Genomic DNA, 18630 nt, shown 5'->3' with positions numbered 1-18630 from the left:
GAGCGGCATTATAATGAGAGGGTGTTGGAGAAGCAAGAGGTGATTAACTTTATGTGTAGCAATTTAGGCTCAGTATTAGCAGAACACTTTGGAACAGGAGCATCGATGAAACATCATTGGAAAAGATGACGTGGAACATGTTTGTCACGTGTGATTTGGGAGGAGCTGGGTGGTCTCTAGACCCCTTCGTCCCGGGCGTCTAAAATCACTGGGAAGAGGAAAGTGAGGGATGTTGTCTGTGGCAGCTGCCTCTGTCTGAGCCTTAAGGAAGGAGCTGAGAGTTCATAATGCTCTGGCTGCCGGGAGTGACTGAGATGTGTTGCTGAGATCTGTCCCTTTGTGGGCCAGTGGAGAAAAGGGACACAGCAGTTGGCAGAACTGCATTCTTGCGGGTAGAACTGCTTTCTTGCTTTCTTCCCTGGCAGCAAAATTGTTCACAAAAGTCCAGTTCAGCTGTTACAGCAGCTGCTTAACTAGGGGACTTCCCATGTTCCTGGGTTACTGAGGAAGTACTAGTGCAGTTGTGTATGCTGTTATCTGCAGGGTGACTCTGGCTGTAGGTCACAAATTTGTAATGAAATAGCCAAAGTTAGCGTCTTCCCTCTGTTCAGATGGTTGTAGCTCCACAGCCCTGATTTGTTGCAATGCCCAAAAGCTTGCTGAGGCTGGGGGGAGCAGCGAGTGCACTGGTGCCCACGGTGGCTGATGTCTGTACAGCCATGTAGGGTTTGTTCTTGTACCAAAGCGTTCAAGTGTGACACGGAGAAATGACGCTGTTGCTGTCAGCAGCATGGTAGACTGGTTATGCATACTGCTCCAGGCTTTTTCCTTTGCTTTTGTGTGCTTTCAGCTGCACATTTCTCTGAGGTCTCCTTGGCTCTCGCTTTTCTTTACAGGAAGGATCACGCTGAGCAACTGGGCAACGGCAGTGGAGTCAGTTTTGCACCTGGGATTGCCCTGGCGAATGCTGAGACCGCAGCTGGTGCGCAACACTGCGAATGGCATGCTGGAGTACAAGTCCTGGCTCGGTGACTTGGCCATGGAGCAGCGGAGCCAAGAGGTAAGAACTCACACTCCTCCAGGGTGTAAAGCAGCTCACAAGATCTCCCGGACGTGGAATCAAGCATAGTATGAATGGAGAGTGGATGTTTCCAGTTCTTGTACAATCCAAAATCACACTGAAGTCAATGGAAAAGCTTGCATGAATTCCAGTAGTCCAGAGGTGTTCAGTCCATTCTTGAAATAGATGATGCATGTGCAATCAAAACCTAGAAGTAGTTTTTGATGCAGGCTTTTAAGTAGAAAAACTATATTCCATTGTCTGAGTCGCAGTTTCTTAGATACAGCCAGCAAAGCCAACTCTGCAATGGTTAAAAAACGTAGCCCAAGTCACTATCTTCTCTGTCAGCCAGGAGAAGCTGAGTGGAAATGGTAAGTTGCTGATGTGCTGTAATGCAGAGCTGCACAGAGGATCCAGTCATCATAAACCTGATTCATAAGTCACACACCACGCAGAGTGCATTGCTGGCAAACTGTTGAGAGCAGTAAACATTTTAATTTAGGGGAAGTTCTGCAGTAACTGTTCAGAGAAAGCAGGGTACTGTCAGAAAAGTAGATGGAGTGTGACCCTGTTGTCTTTCAGCACATCCAGTCGAGCTTGCTGGAAGTCATTTATCGAAACAGATCCAACTTGGAGACCATATTCAGGATCATCGACAGAGATCATTCAGGTAAGCAGATGGGTAGGGGGTATCCGTCACTGCATTGTGTTCCATTCTACTTTTGGGCTCTGCTTACTATGTGCGAAGGCATTTTTATTCAATCGTTTAAAGCTTCGGTTTTTCTCCTCTCTCAATTGGGGTTTGTTGCTTCCAGAGCTTCTCAACTGTCATTGCAAGTTTCCATAAACATGATGCATTTTGAAGGACTGTGTGCAGTCAAAGTAGAGAATTAATAACTATTTCGTCTGGAGGAGTTCAGGAGAACAAAAATTATGATGACAGCCCTTACAGTAATGCAGCATACGGGGGATCCTGAGCATTACCTGCTTTCAAGCAGTCATCTCCATCCAATTACTTTGCGAAAGAGAAAACAGAACAGTCTTTGCTTTCTTTTATTCTCCCACTTTGTAATATGTCTCTTTACTGCTTTAAGTTGTATTTTAGCCAGTGTTCTGCGCACTAGGAAACTTAGTTGCAGCATGTGAAATTAAGATTATGAGTAACTTCATTCCTTCCCTAAGGGTATGCAGGCAGCAGGGGTGGGATGAGAGATCACACCTGAGCAGGGGTCCCTCCTTGCATGCTGAGCGGGGACTGACTGGCAGGCAGTGCCTGTCGGGACCTTGCGCTGAGGTGGCTGTGCCTTCCTTCTCCACAGGTCTCATCTCATTTGAGGAATTCCACCAAACCTGGAAGCTGTTCAGCTCCCACATGAACATTGAAGTCACGGATGATGGCATCAATGACTTGGTTCGCAGCATTGATTTCAATAAGGATGGAAACATCGACTTCAACGAGTTCCTAGAAGCCTTCCGCCTCGTTAAACAGGCATAGTAGCGAGAAGCTGGTGAGGGTTGCCATGTCCAATGCCTTGACTGTCTGCGAGGCCGGGGGACCGCTTCCTACCTAACCGCAGAGCGTGCCTGTAGATGCGAAGCAGGGAAAGGGAAGGCAGGTACTTGTAGTACTTATTGGTTGAAAACAGTGACTGCTGTAGCCACCAGCTGTGATCCACTTGGGGAAGGTAACAGGTAAAATAGATAAGCTGCACTTCAGTTCCGGCCATTTTTAAAAAAGAGCTGTGTTTGGAGTAGAAATTCCTGCTCAAAGGGAAGACACAACTTAGATGCAACTTGTCAATGCATGTGATGAAATGTTATAGTAAAATGAAAGTAAAGATATTTCTTTTAGGCAGTGTTGTAACCAGGTAGCAACTGCTAGAGCACAGCTTTCCTTTTAATAAACATTTTTTTCTAGATCGCTGGTTCTGGGCTGTTCATGCCTTCTCTAGTTGTCCATTCTGTTAGCAGCAGCGCTGTTTCAGTGAGAATACCTACTTCCCCTCTGTTGTTCCTTTGCTGCGATAGGTTATTTGTCAAAATGTTGCTCCACTGCTCGTGTTTAGCTTCAAACTTACAGAACAAACTTATCTCAAACATGCAAAACAGTCTCTAGTAGGGGGGCTTTTTTAAGAAATCTATTGAGACCAGTTCTTTTTCCAAGGTCAAGGTAGGAGATCAGGTAGGCCCCTGCTAGACCCCCTATGCTGCATCTTCAAGATATTTTCAAAGCATGGTACAATTGCAATTTAAAAAGCGGGAAGGGGGGTCGAAGTGTTTGAGAGGGAAAAAACCCACTTATTTAGCTGGAATATGCAGCATAGTCACTCTAGTAGTGGCGTTACAGTAGAAGACCTCACTTAAACAGCTACCCCGGGCCTTGAAAAAGGCAATTCTATCCTCAGTCAATTTCTCAGTAGGGCCCCTATTGCATGTTTGAGGTATTTCATGAATTGTAGCCATGCTTCCAAAAACAAACTAATCCTTTTTCCCCTTATTTACAGTTCCACATAAACTTTTTTCAACCCTAATAGAACCATGCTTCCAAAAATAAACTCTCTCTCGAGCATGCTGACCTCTAGCATGCTGATGCTCTATTTCTATTTTTCTATCTTTTAAAGGTTATGAATTGATATTTTTTTTTTTTTTGTGGCTAATTAACAACATTATTCTCTCTATCGTGTTTTGAGTTTTTCTGCTGCACATCTCCTCTGGCAGAGAATAATGTATTTTATTTTCAGGGATTTTTGTAACGGGGGAGGGGAAGCTCTCTCTCCAATGCACGTAGTAGGCACCTGCGCTGCAGTACTTGATACCCTGTAGGATCTAAGGAACATGACTTTGTATTTTAGTTTAAAGACTGAGGCTGCTAAGCAGCTCTGTGGCATCAGGTGTGATAGCCTGGTACCTGCAGCTCCTGGAGGAGAGGAGTGCATTAACCTGGAGTTGGTAGCAGTTTCACTTCTTTGTTGATGTAGCTGAGAAAGAGCCAACACTATCCACAAGTTATTACAAAGTCAGACCGAATTTATTACTCTCTGTCAGTTAAAAAAAGGTAGAAGACAAAGCCTAGACATTCTGCTGTTATTTACCGGGCAGCAAAGCTTTGTATAATTCACAAACATGAAGTGACAAAACCATAACCTTCAGCTCCTTCCAGTCCAAAGGAAGGACAGAAATTGGAAACATCAGCTTCCTCCAGCTTGTCCCAGTAAACTACTGGTATTTCAGAGACAGACATAGTTACAGCAACACACATATCTGTAATGGTGTAAATTAGCTGTTTACGTAATGACATTACTTGATTGTTTTGACAAAAACACAGAAGCAGGCTAAGCTTTCCACAAATCAAGTCACAAGTGGAACAACTCCCTCAGCACTGCATTTCTAGGACAATTTGATAGTAAAAAAAGGGAAAGAAAAAAAGAAAAATGTACAATAGTACATATAGTTTTATAGTAAACCAGTATCTGAACAGATTCCGTTTTCCTTCTTTTATTAAAGCATATACGGCTTTATAAAATAGAAACCTTCCAAAGGTCAAGTTCAAAAGCTTTGAAGAGGCTTTGCTAATTCTAAAGATAACAGCCAAAATACCATTGCTCTTACAAGATGCGTGTTTTATTTTACCTCAACAGTTTTAGCCTTGGAAGGTGAACCACAAACTTGAGTAACATGTTCTGTGTAAGCCCAGCAGCAGCATCCACCACGTCAACTGAAGACTCCTCCTCTGATGGGAATGCTCTCATTCAGCCCATGTTCTATAAGTTTGATGTCCTCCAGGTCATCCTTTATAATGCTAATTAGGTGACTCAGACCTTCTTGCTGCTGCTTGAGATGCTGCAAACAGTTTGAAAACCAGCATGAGCATAGTTCAACTTCACAGATTTTAAGTAGTATTTCTCCAAAGTGCCACATCTGGTGGCCTTGGCACATCGAAAAGCATGGCATAATTTCTTTGCAAAAAGGAAAACCAGCGTTTTCTGCACTAATAGCCTAGCTGCATAGAGTGGCTTTGTACAACACCTTGAAGCACTGTCACTGAGAAAAATAAAAAAAATGACTTAATCATCAAGCAACTAGAAAAACATGACATTCTAAATAGATCTCCCAGGTTAGTGTGTAGCTGGCTTAAATTATGAAGTTCAAAGAGTATCCCAGGATTCTACGAGTAATACATACTTGCTTGATTTCCCTTAAGAGGTCTGCATCTATGTAATAGCGCTCTTCAGCCCGCACTGCTCCAAAGTGGTTTTGCATCCTGATCTGGGACATGAGCTCATTCAGTCTGCCCTGAGAAGAGAAGCAGGCTTAAATTAAATTCAAATCATTTACATCTGTCAGAGCTCCAGCACATATCACTCCTCAAGCCATCAGGGGAGGAAGCATTGCAGATCATTCCATTTTTTTCCCCCCCAAGATATGCAAAGAGCAAGCAACTCCAATACTGCTAAGAACTCAAAAATACTTAAATACCTATCAGTCATGCAGCAAAACTTAGTAACGCTAATGGACTTCGCTTCCGAAAGCTTTCCACAATGAATACGTATGCACCGTTTGGAAAACGTACATTCTTTTGTGAGGAAAAAAACAGAGTTGTTGGCAAAGTTCTATTAACTACTCACCTTGAACTGTGTAGGTGCGTTAAGTTCACACTGAATTGTATCTAACTGCACACGAAGCTGCTCTTCATCTGCTTGAATGGCATAACCGCTTTTCCTTTGGATCTCCTGCTTTATTAACACCTAAAAAAGAAGCCTTTGAGGTTCATTAGAGAAGACTTTGCCCACCTCTTTCCCCACTAGCCCATCCACATGTCTTTCTGCCTTTCCTCCAGCATGTCTCTCATCAGATTGGTTCTGTCGCTTAACCTGCCGCTCTGAGACCTCAGGGCAGTCCCACAGCTTCTGAGGAAGTCAGAGAGAAGGTTCCCAAAGCAGTAAGACACACTGCGCACCTGAAGCTTTCCCTGCCAGCTCTGCCTGTTACTTAAAGCAATACCATTTAGATGAAGTCAGGACTTCATTTTCAACATGGGCCACGCACAAGATGGCACAGGTCATCCTGCCCCCTCTCGGTGTGCCTTCTGGCACTAGGCTGCGCGTCAGAACTAGTTATTTAGACCACCCGTGTTACCTGTAACGTTCTGTGAGAAAGCGCCATCAGTTTCCTTTTGTACTGTGCAATTTTTGCCATAGTTGTCGTTTGGTTTTTCTGCAGCTCACTGATATCTTCTGATATTATCTGCAGAGGAGATGGAGTTAGTTGGAAGTCGTAAGAGTTTCTGATAACAGAACACATTAGTCCTGATTTGAAACTTGGAGTGTCAACACAGTACCCAGTCCAGCAACTTAGCATCCTCGCCGAAGATGCTTTCAGAGAGCTTTTCACTAGACCTCTAGTGTTCTGCTTTCTATTTATTTTCATAGGCAACTGGGATTTTCAGAAGGCGTTTGAAAACTGAGTGCCCAAATTAAAAGTCTGTGCCAGTGCAACTTAATTCAGCTGGTTTTAATCAGCCTATAACAACACAGCAAGCTTGAACCTGAAAAAAATGAAAGCCAAAACATACTGCTTGGCTTTTGACCAAGAAATATAACTAAGAAATATATTAAGAAATAGTGATAGAGTCACAGCCCCATGCACACGGTCCCAGTTTCAGTTTTCTACACACAGGGGGAGGCTCATTTAATAGCACTTCCTTTGTCAACAGCAAGCAATCATGACGAAGATGAGCAACCTTACATCTAATCGAGTTTGGTGCTGTTTGGTCATCTGATCTTGGACTTTCAATCTTCTCAACAGTTCCTTGAAACCCACCATTGGCACAGGAATAAGCCTACAAGAACACAAATATTTCTTACAACACATTTTTATGTTAGACATGTGGTATTGATTAATAAGTATGACTATAATCTAAAGTTACAGATGATCTTGGCCTATTATAAACTAAGATAATACATAAGCATATCTTGTCTTGCCAAGTCCTACAGTTCTCACGATTCTTAACAACCCATTCCTTTTTCATAAAGAAATTGGCCAAAGTTATCTGTAACTACAAGAGGGTAGAAGGGTACATAGCTTTCAGCTGCAGGAATAAAGGGAAAAAAACATAATGGTTGCAACAAAAAAAAAAAAGTCACAACAACTAGTCCAGATAATGGAGGACACTACAACTCAAAGTAATGCAAGTAAGGCTCTTTATCTTGACAACCCTTAAGCGCCTAAATGCGTAAAGGGATTAGACAGGCATTTCTAGTAATCCTCACTGCTTCAAGTGAGATCAGCGCTTGACAAAGTTATTCTCTAGTAGGTTTCTTACAAGTTACCTGAAGGGTACTACACAATATCATATATTTCTCCCCTTTCCAAGTCGTTTTGTAACATTTGGACAGACTACTATACTTACTTGTCAGGATCAGGATTGTCAACTTTGGCTTGTTCCCATATAATAGGATCAACACCTTAAAAAAAAAAAAAAAGTTTTTAGTATGGATAGATCTGAATAGAAATCACATCTTACAGCTGTTAAGCAGGAAAAAATACTAGGAAATACACAAACCCTGTGAACTACGCTAACCTGAATGACTCTTATACAAACTACGGTTAATTAAACAAGGGTAGTTCTTAAAAGTCTTGGTCCTGGTGGACTGTGGCAGTAAGTTCAGGCGAAAAGGCTGTCAATCACTTGTACTGGTCTGAAAGGAACAACCCACAGGTGATCAAACTGGCCAATCCATATTTCAAGGGGAAAAATTCCTATCGTTTCCACTGTATGCTACACTTGGATCATCTTTCTTCTTCAAGTTGCTTATCGTATTTTAAAAAAATCTATTAAAAAAATCAGTAATTAACTGATCAAAGTATCAAACGAGTTGGCAAAATAATCCCAGTAGTAATTATCATGGTTCCTAACAGGATTCGTCTAAGGATTTTCTCTGTTGACAGAACAGTTGCTTGTTTTGCCATGAAATGTTTCAACAGGCAAATATGTAAAATAAAAGCAGCCTAATAGTACATTTACATCAACATCATGATGCAAGTTATTACATTCTCCAAACCTCACTGCAAATCAGATCAGTGCATGAAATGCGTATACCTATGTATGCTACGAAAAAAATAAGCCAACACTACTAGGGAAGCAATCGACTTTCTGACCCGAGCCAGACATGCAAAAAAGGAAAAAAAAAAAAAGTGCTGGCAATTTAACATTTTCAGGCCTGCTTAAAGTGGAGACCAGAACAGTCACCTACCACAACTCTCCAGGTCATTCCTCATAAAACATATTATCTTTATACCAAAACTCATCTCTTGAGGTGTGACTGTTCCTCTAGAGCTCAGCACTAATACCTCTTCTTGCACACCTTACTGCTTGATTTCCCAGCCTACAAACGCAGCTTCCTTCTCAGTCATGGACGAAGAAGCTGCGCCCAACCATTTTCACAGAGTCCTTATGATACACCTCCAATATTAAAGACAGCCAACTTGCTTGTGCATGGAGCAACTACTTCTCCCCAACACAGCTGGAAAACACTGCTGCTTGTCTCCGATTTTTCTGCAAGGGTAGGCCAACTTCTTTTGGCAATCCAGATATCACGACCTTTGCTGTGTTTTTGAACGCTATGGTCTTACTGAACATGCTACATATTGTCTGCTGGAAACCTCAGGACGCTTTCCCTGACCCACTGCAGGGAGTTCACTGCAAGTGCTACAGGCGATACTGTATAGACACAGAGAATAAGCTACAATTATTCTATGAAATTACATCAATGGCACTTAATTGATCTAAAACAAAGCTGTATACGTCTTACCTGTGGCCACATAAACAGGCTACGTGACCCCCACAAAAATTAGGAAGTGAATATAGGACATGATTATTCTGATATTTAACTTTTTTTTTTAATTGGACAAGTTGAAGTGATTTATGATGGCTAAATCACATAGTATGGTGTTGTGTAGCACATGACTGATAAATCATAACTGCCTTGGTGGACTACATTGCACTTCAGTGGGAAAACTGGCTGTAATTAAAACCACTATGTCATTATATCAGAGTGCCTTGGAAACTCTTGTAGTGGTGTTTTCCAGTGGGCCGACACCTGTGTTTTTCCCAGAGAGCCAAAAAAGCCCCAGCAGAGGCCCAACCGTGCCCCTGCGCAGCCCCAGACCACATACCGGCAGGAGGGTTCTGCAGAAGCTGTTTGACTTGTGCCGGGGACAGCTCCGTTCTGGCCATGGAGAGGCTGACCCCCAGCTGCTGCAGGGATGATTTTATGTTGGCTTGTTCAAAGTGGGCATAGAGGGTCGTTGCTGGAACTCTCCTTGAAGTGCCGTTGGGTGAGCGCTCAACGACATAGATGATAACTTCTGTCCTGCAAAAGACAAAATGCACACTGTCAGATAAAGGTCAGCGGCATATAGAAACTAACACAATAAAGAACAACCCTAAATCAAAGTTACCACTTCTCCCAGCTGACTGTTAACTTCTTTAGCTAACTTCGATATAAAGTACCAGTAAACGCAGGGCTGAACACAGCAAGACAGAAAAAGAAAAGCTGTAAATACCCCACAAAATTACATTCTGCCCCCTGCCTGTTTTAACAAGCATATTATATGGTGATGCTAGTATGACATTAAGAAGAACCCAAAACCTTTGGTCTTTAAAACAGAGTGAACAAACTGTGGGAAAGTAAGGAGAAATGTCCGTATGCTGCAGTACTTCAGGCATACTAGACTAAGGCCCCCAAACCAGTCAAAGCAGACAGCACTCTGACGTAACACACGCAGAACGAACCAGCTCAAGTAGCCTTGTAACAGCACTCCCCATGAAAAAAATGTTTGTGTTATGAAATAATGCAAAGATCCTATTACTATACACCCCAATGCCCTTCCACCTTACGCATGGTCAAGTGAAGACGACCTTGTAACTCCTAAAATACTAGGTATTTATCTCGCCCTCATGGTTAGCATCTTTATATCCAATTTTTTGCTGCTGAGCAGGGTCTGGAGAAGCCCATTTCCCGACCTGAGACGAGGTCCTCAGCCGTGCACCCCAGCAAAAGCAAGAAACATATACAGGAAAGATACTGGACTTAATGCCTCAAGAAAAAGCAACATGAAGGAATGAAAAGATGTAAAATCAAACTAAGGATGAACAGATCTAAAATCAAGGAGAAAGGAAGACAGAGTAGACTACGTGCCAACCCTTTATAACATGCAGTACCGGCTCAAAATGCAAAACCACATAAAGTTCACATACTGATCATCTGGCATCGTTTTAACACCTTCTACGTTGACAGTGAGGGTCTGGTTTCCTCCCAAAATTTTGTGTAGTGATTCTACAAGCTGCTGCTGCTGGCTTCGAATATCTGTTTCTTTTCTGTTAAAGACCAAGACCACGAGGCCATCTTCATCTTTGTTGTTGGGCATTAAACTGTAACCCACAGCCTGCAAATAAACAATGGGTTTATATTATGTAGCAAAAGCATAGCTATGTAGCGTGAAGGAGAGGGGCTAACCACCTCAATATTTAAAGCAACTGGTTCAAAATTTAAATTTCAACATATTCAAAGACTGACAAACATAAAATCAACCCCCCTTTAAAATGTCCTCTCACAAGGCCACCAGTAGAGTAGCTTCTGAAACAGTTCAGATTTTTACAAAAGGTTTGTAAGTATCCATTCCCCATCTTAAAAACAAACAAACAAAATGCTATGGATTGGGAGATGGCAGCTCAGCAAGGTATTTATGCTACTTCAGAGCTGATATCAATCAGGAACGTTTTACAAACGCACACTTTTTCTAAGTTGCAAAAGCAACTAGAGGACCAGACTTCAATACAGGAAAGTTACTAGAGTTCCAGAAGAGTTTTGCAGCATTACATTTCCAGATGTCTGAATGAAAAACAGTTACTGACATAACCTAGTTGAAAGATAAGGCACCCACCTTATAACCTAGTTGAAAGATAAGGCACCCATCAACCAGTACGGATTTCCTAGCTTTTTCCTACTGTATACCTGGACAGTTTGCCTGGCAGTACAAGTCAAAAGATGGACACGGAATATCTCTACTAGCTACGACATGTATCAAGTACGGCTTTCCACACAAGAACTTGGGACAGCCAATTTTCCTTGTGTTAACAAGCGTCATGGTTTCTTTGTACAACTGCTCATGAAGTTTAATGTTGTCTTTATCCTTGCTGTGATAAAGCTGTAATAAGGTTTGATGTTTAATTCAACATCATAATCTAATAGAGGAGCACGTGATACCATCTGTGTTAAGTAACAGCATGCTTTCCCCATTTCAGAAAATACCCCGTTGACTCCACTGTAAACTCCACGACTCGCAAGAAAGACCTAAACTGTTAACTCATTGTAAGCAAATGCAGAGCAGAAGTTTTCATCTCATCTTGCGTATGAACCGTTTGAACTAACGTATGTTGGACAGCGGGTGCTTTTTAAGGCCCTGATGCTGTACGTGGGTGGGTGACTTATGCCTTTCCCCTTGTGCAAGCTCAGTTGAAGAGAGAAATGAGTTAGGGATGTGCCCGAGAGCCTGGTATTTGTCAGCAGAAGGTAATTCCCTGTAACTGTGAGCCTCACAGAATCAGCCTTCTTTGGCTGGGCCATCCTGTCATGGAGCACAACAGTGACAGCTAAGGAAGAATTTGGTTTTAAGTACATCCCTTTCACTTTCATAGGTGTCAAAGAGGCCCGCGCTGTTGGAAAAGGCTTGCCAGTACACAGAAGACTAAATCACATTACGTGCAAAGTAGTACTAAGACCACACTGACACATCGTCTCTGGTAATTCTGTTTAAAATAAATAAATCTTTCACAATTTCTTTATGCAATTATTTTCAAACTTTAACAGATGTTTTACTTGATTGTGGTCTTTCAAATGACGGCCTGTAACACATACCTTAGAAGCAAGCTTTTGGTTCTGCGTGCTTCTCATTTGTTCTAAAGCTGGAATTGTGTACAAGTGGATTCCTTGAACGCCTGTGAAACCCTTTGGGTAATGCTTCATTCTTATCAGCCGTGTGATGCTTACAGAGGCAACAAACCAAACTAGCTTATGATGCTTTGCTGTCAATACCTGTGCTACCAACTTCTCCACTATTTTTGTTAAGCATCCGCCATCACTGGCATACATCGAACTTGTCAGTATTTCACTTAAGGTACGTGAATACATAATGACATTAGTAATAGTCAAGTCATAGGGTCAAAAGTAAACTTAGTATGTGGCATTGTCTAACTTGAAACGAAAATTTCTGCTTTTGGTAAATGAAGCTCTAAAATAACTGATTTTGCATCACAGAACTTATACTTGGCAATTTTTCTAAGCCCAGAAAACTCTAAAGCTATTTCAGGCCACAGCTTACAAGAACATAAGCTTTCAGGTGCATTATCAACAAAATATTCAAGGTAACACCTAAAAAGGTAATGTAACACAAGCCAAACATTTGTTATGCAGGCACCAAGCTGCTGCAAAGACTTTATAAAAGTGTTGTGATGTGTACAATCAAAACTAGTCTTAATTAGGTATTAACCTACATTCAGACTAGAAAGTTTGCACTTCAAAGAATCAGCTTGGAAAAGGAGGGTATCACCATGCCTGACCCAAATCCACTTTCAAGTCTGAAGCTTAGCAACAAAGTCAGCAGGCGCAAGATTTGCGGAGGATGAAGAGCTACATATTCTTTGTTGACATGAGAAACAAGATCTGGAACTGCTGACAATATCATACAAGGAATGGAGTCAGCTTTAGCACCGACAAGGATAAAGGCAGAAGAAAGCTGAAGGCCAGTGTATTTGAAATGTTATGCACAGTTCATAGAGGGTTTTTCTAGTGTAGGCAAAACAACGAAGAAGGACCCTGAAGTTCTTATTCCCGATGTTAACAATTTCTTTCAGATGTGAACGTTATTTTAAATAGTTTCTCTAATATTGTAACCTAAACAAATACACATTAAAATTAATTTCCATAGATCTGCTCCAACCAGACACACACTAATCTGAATGCTATCATAAAAAATGGTTAGTTTCATGATCCACATATGCGCTTATTACCTAGTTTGTCAACAACATGCAGATTTCCAGCACCTATACATCTTCAAACCTTTTAATTAGCATATATCAGAATTGCATTCATTGCCGGGAAAAATTTCAGAATACTCTTAACAATAACGAAATCTGATTAAACACTCATGAGACACACAGCAAGCAGAGTAACTGCTGCAGGACTGTTTGTGGGCAGCTGAACACTTCCATACCTTAAACCTGCAAAAGGGGTTTTCCTGCGTGAACTCCACCGGAGCAATGTTATTGTTGAAGTACCCTTTGCCTGTGCCCCAGAAGGCCTGAAGTTGGTTCCATTTTGCCAAAATAGCATCTCTCTCATCTCCTAAGAGTGTCGGAGCCGAGAGGGCACTGGCTGTATTGATGAGCTGGTTCGACTGGGCAGGTGTCTGAGCAGGCTGGCTGAACAAGCCGCTTCCTAACGCTGTGTTGGGTGAAGAAAAACAAATTAACCCCTTTACCAACAAAGACTGATTCGCTTACTAACATGCTCCATCTGCATATCATTGGTATTGTGTCTTTTCACATTTTGAGAAGCAAAATAAAAGCACAGAATAAATAAATCAGTATTAGATCATGTTTTTTAAAAGTGTCTTTTTACACTCAGTCTTCATCAGCAACAGAAGTTCCTGATGCTGAGTTAGAAGAAAAGATTTATTCTTTGTTCTTTAAATAAGACGTCTATATTCACCCACAACCTTCTTTGGCCCCTTCAACATCTAAATCTGAAGGGTACATTTCCCCCATTCCCAACAATGGGGAAATGTTATTTACAATAACAATTTGTTATTGTAAATTCAGTGGACTCAGAGCTTGCAGCTGGTCATTATCCAACTCACATTTAAACGAAACTCAACACTGTTTTTCTCCGCCTTGACTGCCAACATTAATTCCATAATTACTCTTTCTACCACTGCCAAACCAAAAGGGTGAATACTGTTGTCAGAAACTCAAGGGTGAAGCTCAGAAACTTGCTTGAGCTCTAGCTTAAGAAAAAGGCAAGGGCTGCAAATGCAGGCATTTCAAAAGCCAAATTTCTGGGAAGTCTACATCTCGAGATAAGTGTAACACTCTCCTTTTGTAACATACTTCTGTCCCACTACTTGTGCGCCTGTTGCAGTCTTGTGCTTTCGTTGCTAAGGCAGGGGTAAATCAAGAGAAGGCCGTACTTACTGGTCTGTTGCTGCTGGGTACCGAAGCCTCCAAAGCCTAGCCCAGTTCCCAACCCACTACCCAAGCCAGTTCCAGTTCCTGTGCCAAAACTAGTACCAAATCCAAAGCCTTTGTTCTGGGTAGCACCAAAGAGCCCTGGGGAAATAAGCAAAGAATTATTGAGAAAAAGAGGAGAACAGCCCCTGTGAAATGCAAAACATTATTGTGAAGGGCTGATGCCCTACAGTTTGTTCTAAAGCAAATACTTTCAGGCTTGTGCTCTCTTACCACTGGTGCCTGTATTGGTGGGAGCAGAAAAACTAAACGCTGGTGCTGCGGTGGTGGTAGTCGTCCCAAATCCTCCAAACGCACCTAACAAACAAAGTTTGCAAGTCAGGCTGACAGTAAGTTGTAAGTGGCAGCTGTGCGTAGCATGACAATAAACCGCACGCTTCAAGGGGTGTTATGAGAAGAGATGTTGACAGATGGATGTATTATGTTACAAGCACGTAGTTCACATGGATCATGGGTATTGAGTTCATTGTCCGAGGAAATCGGGGAGAAAACACGAACCAGAAAGCCAATACATCAAGAAAAAAAATAAAAAAGCAGCCATTAACTAACATCCTCTATCAGCGGGACATGCTTTCCTTAGTAACAGATACAACTAATAATAGTATTTCTTACATTCATTCTCAGGAATACTTCTAGTCAATGTTGCTGCTAACTGTTTAACAAATGATCTGTGTTTTGTGAGCTTTTTAAACATTCCTAACCTCTTAAGAGCAAAACCAGAAACATAACAAGTAAAGCCTGAGGCTAGGGTGCACACCATTGCTGTCCCTACATGGAAATGCTGTCAGAGCAACTATTTCTTTCTACACACAAGTAAAATTCTACAAGGTGGTTTTTTGTTTTTGGTGGGTTTGTTTGTTTGTTTTGATTTTTTTTTAAACCTAGTTCCCCTATCATCCTCCACATTAAATCTCATTTTGAGGTTTAACCACTAACAGAGGAAGACAGATGCAAACGCAACCAGCATTCCACAGATTTTCATGAAAACCAGTCACTGGCTAGCAGGGGGAGACCTAAGTGAGGGTCTGAGCTCCACCATGCCAGAGAAAGCCCCAAGAAACCCACCTTCCCATTTGCCCCCTAAGAAGAGGTGCCCTGATACAGGGCAGCTACAGGCCCAGACAGCCTCTAGCGCGTGAGGCTGCAGAGGTGCTGGATGTCACCCCACCATCTCTTTGCTATGGTGGTGCCAAGGTGCAGCCTGTGGACACCTAGAGGACTAAGTTTTCTCCGTTCCAAACTGTTCATACAGGTAATCAAATGAAAAAAGGCAGTCTGCTACAAAGGACTTGTCAAAAAGATGCTGCCACTGCTAACTTACACGTCAATAGCAAAAGAAAAGAAAAAAAAAAAAAGTCTCTTTAGACCTACTACACTTACCACCCTCTAGTATACATACAAAATAAAAAGCTTAAACCAAAGTTGACACGCAATTGTGTTTTATTTTCATTCAGCAAGCATCTTAATGCGAGTGGATATAAGAAGTTGTTTCAAGTTTCAGTCCTACCAGCAAGCGAGAAATGCTAGTGGGATGTCACATTTTTTCGGTAGTTTTGTACTCACAGCAATTTAGTCATCCTTTCCTGCAAAGGGATCCAAGAGTGCAAATTGCTAAACAAAATTAAGTATCCAAGTTCTCTTCTGGAGTAGATAAAATACAGCTATAGAAATACAGTCCAAGAGCATTCATTCCAAATAAAATCAAATCCCGATCCCTTAAGTACACGAAACAGGCAAGAGTATGTTAACACAGGGAGCAATGATACTGTGGAATGAATGTAATTCCTATACGAGCAGCGGCAACGAGACCCCATGGGCTAATTCTACACGAGTAAAAGCATTAGCAATCCATACAGTTAATGATTTTTATATGAAACAGAAAAGATTTAACTTGAAGTTATACCAGTTGATCGCTCAGAACTGATGGATCTACATGGGGCCATGAACAGTTTTCTTAATACCCAAGCGCACACCCATCAGGCACAAGACCCTTCCAGAAGCGTAGAGAATCTCTTAACGAGAGCCTGGGATGCGTTCTACCTCAGGGTGCAGAACGGCGTTTAGGAAACAGAGATCACAGCAAGGGCTGTTCATTTTGTGCTGGTCGTATAAAATTTGTTTCTCCACAGAAACTATTGAGGTGTAGTGCATTCATGACAGCCAACGGAAGGCCAATGAGGAGACACAGGGGAAGATGAAAAACATGACTGCAGTAGTCCAAGAATCTCATGTCAGGAAACGTGGCGTTAGGGACCAGCTCTGCAATTGTTCACGATTGCCTAGTGCCGAACGGAGAACTGACGTTGCTGTTTTGCTAGGCAATCGAGGCCCAATTTTAGACTGGGTCAGACTGGTAGGTTACCACAATCCATTTCCATTTCAGAGACTGAGTATTTGGTACGTGGTTATTTTTCCTCAACAGCTAGTTCTTGAGAATTTAATAGGCAAAAAACCCTACAAACCTATGGCTCTCAAACCCATTCCACTGTCAGAGCTTTGATCTCCAGTCTTCACTGGATATGAAGATTAGTACTACACACAGATTCTCAGTTAGGAATGCAATTCTTGGACCCCTGCTATTAACATTTATTACAGAACAAATATTTACACATTATCTACCTGCACTTGCCAGACTGTTACCAAAATTGAATGGTGGAGTTGAGGTAGTGGAAACACCAAAATTCCCAATATTAAAATTCACTGCAGGATTAGCAGTTAATCCGAAACCCCCAAAATTAAACCCACTGGCAGTAGAGTTTGTAGTTTCAAGCCCACCAAATCCTGACAAGCGGGAAGCAGAAAAAGAGCAAGGTAACATTAGTTCTAAGTAAAAGGTAGGTTTAGGAAAGAAAAAACTACAATATTTTTCCATCACCATGGACAAGACAGGCATAGTTAAAAACAAGAGTAAGATATTAAGTGGCATTAAACATTATTGATTGAACACAAGGAGGACAGTTAAAAGCTTTCAGTTTAATCCACTCTCCCTGCATCACTGCTTTAAGTGTGTTATTTTTCAAGGAACGCAGCTAACATTATCTGTACTAATGTAACCGATGGTAACATAGTTATTTCATAAGCTATCGGCAAGGCAAAAATAAACCATTTTCATGCTAATATCATACCCGCATATGAGCAATGATAGCAGAATAACCACAAAATACAACTCCAGCATCTGAGGTACCATGTGTACCTCAAATACTCCAGGGCGGACTTATTCAAGTTATATGCACAAAATCTGACATCTCCAGCAGCTGCTGGTGTCTTACCTGATGCATCCAGGTTTTTCAGTGCTAAGAAAAACGGGCTAATACAGCGGCTCCCTGATTCCCTCCCCAGGAGTAGCTGAGACCAGATTCCTGTTAGACGGACAACTAACAGGAAATCCTGGCGTGCGAACACAGAATTCCCTCTAATATTGGCCCCAGAGCACAATAAACCTTGTAACAGCGTCCAAGCAGTACAAGATTATCTTTTACTTGAAGATGGGGCCAGAAAGTCTGCATCTGACCAGTGGGAGTGAAAGGCCACACAGTACAGCCCAGGCTAACTGCAGTGAAGATGAGGCCTGTCCAAAGGAGTTATTCAGGCTGCCCACTCTAAGAGCCAATAAAGAATTATTTTACTAACTGAGAGTAAGAAAGGATCTGGCTTACATTTCACCAAGACAGAGAAGTCAATTGACAGCAGCAAAACAGCAAAAGGGAAAACGCCTTTCTTGCTTTACCAGTTAACCACTGCCTTTTACACTGCTCAAAAATGAACTTCCAAGAGCATCTCATCCAAACAGGAACACTACTGCCACCGAAAGCGATAACGATGCGCTGGCAGCACGAACCAGGCACCACCGTGCAGCACCACACCAAGACAGAGAAGTCAATTGACAGCAGCAAAACAGCAAAAGGGAAAACGCCTTTCTTGCTTTACCAGTTAACCACTGCCTTTTACACTGCTCAAAAATGAACTTCCAAGAGCATCTCATCCAAACAGGAACACTACTGCCACCGAAAGCGATAACGATGCGCTGGCAGCACGAACCAGGCACCACCGTGCAGCACCACAAGCGCCCTAAGAGCCACCGACTTCTTTCGGCAGCATCAAGCCCTGGACTCCTCCTGACACAGACCCGCGTCCGCCACTGTCCAGGAACTCTTCAGGCGGGAGGGAAACAATAAAACCCACCCCGAACAAAACCCGGTGAGGACGTTTGACCGAAGGCGGGCGGGAAAAAGCAAAGGGGGGGGAGCTCTAATCTCACCGGCTC

General features: G+C 42.2%; 2 protein-coding genes across 2 annotated transcripts in view; one reads left to right on the top strand and one right to left on the bottom strand.

Moving 5' to 3' along the window:
* The window catches only part of PPEF2 (protein phosphatase, EF-hand calcium binding domain 2), a 16293-nt gene extending 13613 nt beyond the window's left edge, over positions 1-2680 (top strand). The window contains exons 14-16 of the mRNA XM_009886493.1: positions 897-1060; positions 1643-1730; positions 2380-2680. Coding sequence (XP_009884795.1) covers positions 897-1060; positions 1643-1730; positions 2380-2555 — 428 coding nt within the window. The 3' untranslated portion in view covers positions 2556-2680. The remainder of the gene's footprint in view (positions 1-896; positions 1061-1642; positions 1731-2379) is intronic.
* A 1599-nt stretch (positions 2681-4279) lies between these two features.
* NUP54 (nucleoporin 54kDa) lies at positions 4280-17259 on the bottom strand. Its single transcript, XM_009886481.1, has 13 exons — positions 16986-17259; positions 14580-14663; positions 14309-14447; positions 14243-14250; positions 13334-13563; positions 10320-10507; positions 9236-9432; positions 7470-7524; positions 6806-6899; positions 6197-6304; positions 5686-5805; positions 5243-5353; positions 4280-4900 (listed from the first exon to the last, which is right to left on the bottom strand). The coding sequence occupies exons 1-13, from the start codon at positions 17257-17259 to the stop codon at positions 4772-4774; spliced, it is 1737 nt and encodes a 578-aa protein (XP_009884783.1). The 3' UTR covers positions 4280-4771.
* Between the last annotated feature and the right edge of the window lie 1371 nt (positions 17260-18630).

This window comes from Charadrius vociferus, unplaced genomic scaffold (assembly GCF_000708025.1).
Source record: "Charadrius vociferus isolate BGI_N301 unplaced genomic scaffold, ASM70802v2 scaffold676, whole genome shotgun sequence".
NCBI classification, from domain to species: domain Eukaryota; kingdom Metazoa; phylum Chordata; class Aves; order Charadriiformes; family Charadriidae; genus Charadrius; species Charadrius vociferus.
This window is presented reverse-complemented; position numbering and strand designations above follow the sequence as displayed.